We start from the raw sequence: 8700 nt of genomic DNA, 5'->3' as shown, positions 1-8700 counted from the left end.
TTTCCTGCTGCTAATTAGACTCTGGCCTGTTGGTTCTGCCAGAGTATCCAAGCAGTCCCTATGCCTCCTTAAGTTATTCCTCCCCTGCCAAGGCTCTGCCCATCAAGCCACACCCTGGTTCCCTTCATCATATCTCTGCATGGTCTCAATGCCCCAGTAAGTTCTTTCCACTCCTTCTGAGACTTTGGCCAGTCCCACTCAGCCTCTGAACTCATCTCAGCATACTTCCAAGAGACTCAAGTACCTCAGTCATTTCTTTGCCCTATCAAGCCTTCCACTTTTCTCCTTTTGTTCTGCCTCAGTGGTTCCACCTCAGTATTGTTTCCCTTGGTCCTAATGACCATGATCTCATTTGATAGAGTATCTTTGTGGGAAAACCGGATTCCTCTGAGATTCCAGATGACTTTGCTCAGTCTTGTCAGTCAGCACGGCAAGGAAAGCCTCTGCAGACAGCCTGTCTCCCAAGGTAGCCTGTCTTACCTTGGGCAAACAATTTCAGGAAGAAGGTGCTGGAGAGAAACATGGGCTACAGCTTTAACATTTTTCTCATTCTTAAGCTCCTCACCCAACCCCATAAAGGGTAATAGCCAGCTTTTTCCCTTGGTAGACTCCTCAATTTCCCAAAGAGAAGCTGTCCCCCACTGTGTGTGCTAATAAACAGTCCCATCTGTTGAAGGTCTGACTCTGATATCTTTCTGCTCTTTCTGTGTCTTTATGCTGCCTCAGAAATCTAACATCATTTAGCTTCCACCAAGACCTACACTAGTCCTGTCCCATCACAAAGTGATTCTTTTCTCCAAAGAGCAGCAGTTCTCAACCTGTGGGTCATGACCCCCACAGGGGTCACATTTCAGATATCCTGCATATCAGATATTTATGATATTATGAATCATAACAGTAGCAAAATTACAGTTATGAAGTAGCAAGGAAATAATGTTATGGTTGGGGGTCAGCACAACATGAGGAACTGTGTTAAAAGGTGGCAGCATTAGGAAGGCTGAGAACCACTGCCATAGAGGAAAGCTGCCCCTATCATCAATCAGAAAAGGCTGATGTTGCTATCAACAGCAGAGAACACAGAGAATCACAGCTGCTCAAGAGGCAGAGAAAAAGCAATGGCATCGTGCTCATCTCCAAATAAGACATTTTAAACACTCTTCTAATGCTCAGGGGACATTGTAGAAGAGGTGACAGAAGTATATACAAGCCAGAAAAGGGGTGAAGGAGTATGAAACACCATTCTGCAGATTCAATACAACTATTAACATTATTAACTCACAACTTCAGTTACTGTGCTGGGCCAACACAAAACAAACACTAGCAGTAAGTTAAGTATAGCAACCACATTTGACCTCTGAACTTCTGGCTTTTGATAAGGAGAACTACTGTCTTCAGTTGTGTACCCTTTGCTGAGTTCACCAGGCTCCAAAAGACATGTCTAAACCTATGGTCACACAGACAGCCCTGGTTAACAGCAGTGGTCACAAAAGAAAAATATTCATGAATGAGAAAACTTGGTGGTGAAGGTGAGTGAATAGGATACCCTGGGGAGGTGGAGGTGAGAGTGATCATTATCCACTGCTTAAAGGTACAAAATTCTCTGGAAACAAACTTAATATAAATATTTAAAAACCAGAACCAGAATCTAGCATCCTGGCAAATTCTGTGGCAGAAAACATAAGGGGCATGGAGTGAGACAGAAAGCCAGAGGAGAAATGCCAGAGTGACAGAACCCACTCTATTGGTGCAGTAGTCTTCCTTAGAGTGTGTCTTCATAACTTCCTTTCCATTGGGCCTTTCTTCTGTTACTCCAACACCACAGCATTGTGGATCAAATTTTTGATGTATGAACAATCAAAGCATAACAGAGAATAGTGGTGATATCAAATACACTTGGGAAATGACAATTTATGTATTTTTTTTTTTGGTTTTTTTCGAGACAGGGTTTCTCTGTGTAGTTTTTGGTGCCTGTCCTGGCACTCACTCTGTAGCCCAGGCTGGCCTCGAACTTACAGAGATCTGCCTGGCTCTGCCTCCCAAGTGCTGGGATTAAAGGTGTGTGCCACCACTGCCCGGCCACGTAATTCTTTAAGTAAACTTAGAACACAGTATTGGGCCTGTTAAGATGGCTCAGCAGGTAATGGTATTTGCCACCAAGCCTCTTGAGTTTTATCCTCAAGGTCTACATGGTAGAAGGAACGAAAAGACTCCATAACATCATCTTCTGATTTATGCATCCACATAACAAACAAACAAACAAACAAACAAATATAACAACCTAAAAAGTAAAAACACAGTGTCTTTCACTTCTCATACACACCTTGGGAAGAAAAAAAACCCCACTGTTTACTACCCCCTTAAGGTATAAAAATCTGAAGTACACACACACACACACACACACACACACACACACACACACACACACACACATGTTTTCCCCTAAATGTCCATTAGAAGTACATAGATTTATTTGATTTTCCATTAGTAAATATCCTGTTTTTTTTTCTGGTATTAAAACTTTTTTATTGCTTCATTCATTAAGGAGTAATTGGAATTTAAAATCATAATTCACTAGCTCCTAATGCTACTGAAACTATGCTGCTTTTTTAAATTTTTTTTTTTTCATTTTTATAAAAATGTACTTTATTTTAGCCGGGCAGCGGTGGCGCATGCCTTTAATCCAGGCGGATCTCTGTGAGTTTGAGGCCAGCCTAGTCTACAGAGCAAGACCCAGGACTACACAGAAAAACCTTGTCTGGAAAAACCAAAAAAAAAAGTACTTTATTTTAAAATGAGTCTATAAACATAGAAATTGCATAAAAAATACAGATTACTGCAAAATGTTGGCAAAATAGCTCCCAGCTGGACTTGAGTAAAGAAGAACAGGAACTGCATGTCTGGGGCAGCTGGAGGCCAGAGTCCAACCAGAGCCCACGGTCAGCCTGTCTCTAATCTGTAAACAATAGTTTCAAGTCATAGTTAGCACTTTAACTATGTGGGAACCTTAGCATGATCATTCCTGTGTTACACTTTTTAAAATGCTCTTTAGGTCTGAGCAGATAAAGGCACTTCATATTATTGTTGTAACAGTAAAGTTTTTGATGAAAAAGTTAATAGAAATGTATTGTGGCTCTGTCGTAGTCAAAAGAGGTAATTGCATTTTTTTTTCATTTTCTAAGAAACACAATTTGATCTTTTTGCTTCTGTCTATCAGATTAAAAAAATACATCTGTTATCAAAAGGTTTAATGCCCAGTGAGTTTTAAAAACTTAGGTGAAGTGCAAGTCGTGCCAGCTGCTCAGAAGCTGCACACACACCTGCTTCTCGTGCATTTCTGATGGAGAGAAACCAGCAGTTCTATCTAAGGAACTTTAGATCCAGTAACCTAATGGGCAGTTTCAAGCTACTGTTGTGAAAGACCACTTAAGAGTTTCAAGTCCTTGATTGCAGAGTAATATAAAAATAACTGCACCGCTAAAGGAAGAAACAGCAAACAAGATCAGCTCAGAATTCTATCCAACTTCTCAAGAATGCTGATTAGAATAATACCATAATTCTAGAAACAAAGCAAGTATTTTTAAAAGCTAAATAACCCACATAACATACATTGATTATAAAGTTAAAAAAACACAATTAGATTTCCTCACCTAATTTAGGATTCTGGGAACATAGCATAGTACCCAAAAACATGAAAGGCTACTTCATATTAACCTGACTTTGGGAAACGGCCTTTTGAGGCTTCAAATTCTATTCTGTCCTTCTGGTTGTGTCTCGCTGTTTCTCATTTAGAGTTCAAGGTACACTATGCAGGACTATGTTTCTATTAAACTAACTTCCCACTTGCACACAAAGTTGAAATGTGTTAATTCCCAGAAGAGATTGCCTCAAATGCTACCAGCCCATGAGTCTTTCCATTTAGCTCACCACACACAGCTTATTGTTCTTCAAAATCAAGTTTTATAAAATACTGAATAATTACATATACAAAAAGTTATGACAAACACCATGAAAACTGTTAGCCGGGGTAAGTTTTAAAATGTGATTCTAAATAGACTTAATTTGAAGGGCACTTGGAAGAGTTGGCGCAAATTTTGCTTTAAAAAAGCTATTTTGAAATAACAGGTTCACCTAAAATTTCCAAAGACCTAACACATCACCTCTGAGGGCACAGCACTGACAGAATCATCTCTGTATTCTTGAAAAAGCAACATTTCACAGTTCTCCCTTGCAAATGCTTCCCTAACATACACGCACAATGAAGGCTAAGGTAAATCCAAGAGGAAAGGTAACCAAGGTCTCTAGCAACTGGATTTGCTGCCTGTGTTCCTCATTCCAAAGGAAGAGGAGACATGATCCTGCAGCAAGCACTTTATATCCAACTGGGCTTTTGCAGAGTCAGTCGGCACTTGATACCCCAAATCTCTGGGTTCTTTTTGCTGTCCATAGTTGGCCTCGCAATGGTGGTGAAATAGGCACAATTAATCTGCACGTGAGGAAGGGATTCTCTCAACAGCCGAAGGGTACCATCTGGCACGATTCCAAAAACTTGTAGTGTTTTTAGTGTGGGAATTCCTCTAAGTTCAAGTAGAGTTTCAGGTATTATATCATAGCACCGGCTGAGTGAGAGGTGTTGGAGGTAGTTGAGGTGAAAAAATTCTGGAAAGCAGTCATTCTTTAGCAAGATACTGTCACTTAAGTCGAGGTGGACAAGGTTGGGGCACCGTTTAATTAAGGTACAAAGATCTGTTTTCTGGAAGTTCTTTTGGTAGCCACTGAGGTTGAGCTGGGTGATGGTTGCTGATAAATGTTCCACAGCCGCTTTCACATGCTTTTTAGTGAACTCAGAGCACCAGGAGAGATTCAGTTCAACCAGTCTGCAACAGCTGCTTAGCAGGGTCGCCACAGCGGATCTAGAAAATCCAGAACACCCACAAAGGTTTAGTCGCACCAGGTTTTCATTCTGTGTGAGAGTGTTGACAATGGGATCCGAAAGCTGTAAGCCTTCCAGGCTTAGATTCTGCAGCTTGGAGCACCCAGACAGAATCCCATGGAGGTTTGACACATTTATAACTGAGTTCGACAGGTCCATGTGCTGTACTCGAAAAGGGCTGACACTTTCACTCAATGGTTGCTCCATAAACGATCGTGGGCAACGGAAGGCGATCACTCCTTGAGAAAGCAAGCGGACAGTCACATCGGGGTGCAGATTTTTACCTGTGAGGTCGAGGGACTGCCAGAGGGACTCATCGAGTGAGAGGCGGGTACCACCTCTTGCAGACTCCAGAGACTGTCAGCAGCTCAGGGAGGCACAGGCAGGAAAAGATTCCAAGGAGCAGCTCATCTGGAAGCAAGTTCCAGGAAACACCTGGAAAGTTCTCTTGATTGAGCTTAGGCCTACGGAAGATCACAAAGTCTTTGTCGCGGCCCTTGATCTTTAGCCATTTCCTTGGAGGGTTCTGGGGGTGGCCGAGGTTTGAGAGTAGTTCATGTGGAATGTTCTCACTGTCCACCTCCTCCTTCTCCAAGGCAGAGACACCCATACCTGATAGTAGTTCAAAAGTCTTGCCGGAATCCCATCCCCACATGAAGCTGGTGGTGACGTTGCTACTTTGGTCCGGAATCTTCTGAAGGTGCTTCCTGTTCATTGTGTCCACGGATTCAGGGGGTTTGAATGTGTCTATTAATTGAAGATCTGCCTATCTCTCAGACTACCACTTCAGAGTACGACGAAAGGCGACGAAAAGTGATGCCGGGGGCCCCCAACTGCCCACGAACTACCTACCAACGGTCCATCACCACAGTGCGCACGCGCAGACGCAGGAATTCGGCATCACGCTCTCCAGCAGCTGCCTTCTGATGCCCCATCGCCTGCTGGGAATTGTAGTTCTGAGCCTGGCTCACAGTCCGCCTAGGTTAACTCCTACTTCCTCCATTTTTCTGTTCTGAAACTATGCTCTTTTCACATCTATCTTTCTAAGATATGTCAATCAAGATGGATCTTCTAATTGATGTCAAGGTAAATGGTGATCTGGTAGAAAACTTAAGACACCACAGGAAACAGCTTTGTTCATGATCTGATTACTTTTCATTTGACTACTTTGGTTAAATAATTAAATTTGTAAAATAGAAAATACATAGTGATATTTCTCTGAAACGGCAGGTAAAAATATATGTATACAGTTGATTACCATGTAGAGTAGGAAATGTGAAATCTTTAAGAACTGCTTGCTGATTTATAATACCAAGAGTTGATTAACATAACAAGAAAACCTCAAGTTTCTTTTCTAAACTAAGTAACAATAGGAAGACAAGAACAATCACAATAAACACAACAGCAAAAGAATATCCAAATCATCCATGGCATCAAGGAGGTAGGGCAGCAATCTGAGTACCAGTCCCACTACCTGGGTGGCCTGCTAAGGGATAGAATTAAGTGCATGTGCTACCACTGCCCGACTTCTTTGTTTACTTAAAATGGCTTGCTATTTCCTCTGACCTCCAGGCATGCTTTATTTATTAAAGCACAAAAAAAAAAAATCACCACATTTCAGCACAAATACAATATCACCACATTTCCCCTTTTTTATCTAATAAAAAATAAAAGTTAAAAGTAATATAAGAAAAACTATATGCAAAAAATATAATAACTATATACAATATATACAAACAATAAATACATCAACAATGTCCAGTCCATTTCCATTTGACAAATTCAGAGAAAATATTCCATTATCTATACTATTTTGGTGAGTCCAAATTGTACCTAATTCACTTTTTATCCTATCTGTATTACCAACAGAAAACTATCTTATGATGTCTTTCAAACTTACACACTTAACATATCTTAGTGAGTTTCTTTTCTGAATTTCTTAACAAGGAAAACTATAACTACAACTATCTAATCTTCAACTCCCTCAGAGACCCAAGAAGGAAATAATATTACCTAGTAAAACAGGAATTGCAAACAAGTGACTTCCAAAAAAAAATGTGAGTTGTGACAGAAACAGCTAGCTTCCTGGACAGTCACCTGAGGTTTCTCTGCACAATGGGGCATCATCTTCGGCCTACAGGCTTAGCACATCTGACAGACACATTTGTGAAGCAGCATGTATCCAAGGCCTATAGCTCGACTTCACATTTGGTGCAAGTATTCCATGTACCAGATAAACTTGAATTCTGCCAGTGTTCTGTCATGATTCAGGATTTTAAATTCTGGTAACTGCTGGTATTTTTGGAATTCAGCTTCCCATTCTTCTTGGCTTGTGGGTGGCTTCATCTCCTTTATTAAATTCCAGTCTACCATTGAGAGGTTAGACTCCATTAGTTATTCCTTCAAGAATAACTGTTTCAGCTGCTGTTCCACTGCACACCAGAAGCCATCGGTCCACTGCCTGTTTAGCTGCCTTTGAAGAAAGGGGCACTGTACCTTTTCCAGATTGCAAAGACACTTCAGTGATGGTGCCATATTGTCCTGGCCTCAGAGGATGCCTGTTGCCAAAGCTGCAACCACAGTTGTCTTGGCAGGGATTGATAGTCCTTTGTTTTGTGTCCTGTTTGTCCATTTTGGATAGCATACTGTCAGCAGTTGATATGAGGGCACTTTGTTGCCCAGTGGCTAACTTTTGCCACAATGAAAGTTAACTCCATATGCAGTTTCTTCATTGCCCATATCTTCTCTGAAGTAGATTGGGGCTGCCAGGAGCAGACATGTCTCATAGTCATAAAAAAAGAAAAAAAACTGTTATTAAAACATTTTAAATGCCATATTCTGTAGATCTCTGAAGGGTTTGAAGATGACCTGTCTAGCTAAAATATATCTCGGCTTGACCTTGAGGACGTATGTAGTATGACTACAAGTTCGATTGTAATGTCTAACTACTAACTTTCATTTCTTTATATCCTAACAGTTGGTAATAATAACATTCAAGGATTAGAAAATTGCATTACATTGTTAAATGAACTGTATAGGTACAATACCTTGAACAAGATTAGAAATATACATACAGCATTTTATAACAAAGTTCAATCTCAAATTTGTATCAATATACATAATTTGTATACAATATACAAAAATCCAATCCAATGTAAAATATTTAAAAGTAGTAGTTGCATTTTAAAAGTAGATTCAATAATCTATCTTTTTATCTACATCATGTCTATATCCTCTCTTTTTTCTTTTCAGAGTAGATTCAATAATCTACCCTTTATTCTGTCATTTCTATATCTTTCTTTAGAGCAGATTCAATAATCCACCTCTTATCTATATCCTCTTTTTTTCTTTTCTTTTTTTTTCAAACAAGAACCTTAAATCTAATCTCCTTTGTTTAGCCTCTTTCCTGACCATTAACAATAACAAACTGTAACCAGTCATCCTAAACAATGATAAATATCCCAAACCCATAAGACCATAAACAACCCGCCCCACCTCTTGGGAATGTGGGCATCATGTTCTTAAAATTACTTCCTTCTGTTTGTAGGTGAAAGAATCTTTAGGGGATCCTGAGAAGAAAAATTTTGGGTTAATTGTCAAGTTCCAGGAGAGGTAACTATATCATTTGTTGTCCAGTTTCTGCATAATGTGAAAGTGTAGGGCTTATCTCAAATCCTTGTTGGAGTAGTCAGTGAGGCTGGATCACCTCAGCTAGCCATCTAAAAATTGTCCTGAGCAGTTTGTAGTCCAAAGATGATCTGTGGATGATG

General features: G+C 40.2%; 1 protein-coding gene across 1 annotated transcript; it reads right to left on the bottom strand.

Annotated features, from left to right (window-relative positions):
* Positions 1 to 3360: 3360 nt before the first annotated feature.
* On the bottom strand, positions 3361 to 8024 carry LOC128105675 (S-phase kinase-associated protein 2-like). Its single transcript, XM_052730991.1, is given in 2 exon segments — positions 3361 to 5260; positions 5262 to 8024. Coding segments are annotated over 2 exon segments (1275 nt in total). The 5' UTR covers positions 5646 to 8024; the 3' UTR covers positions 3361 to 4369.
* Positions 8025 to 8700: the final 676 nt, after the last annotated feature.

This window comes from Peromyscus californicus, unplaced genomic scaffold (genome assembly GCF_007827085.1).
Source record: "Peromyscus californicus insignis strain IS unplaced genomic scaffold, ASM782708v3 Scaffold_10__1_contigs__length_136768540, whole genome shotgun sequence".
Taxonomy (NCBI): domain Eukaryota; kingdom Metazoa; phylum Chordata; class Mammalia; order Rodentia; family Cricetidae; genus Peromyscus; species Peromyscus californicus.
Note: the sequence above shows the minus strand (reverse complement) of the source record. Positions and strands in the feature narration are given on the sequence as shown.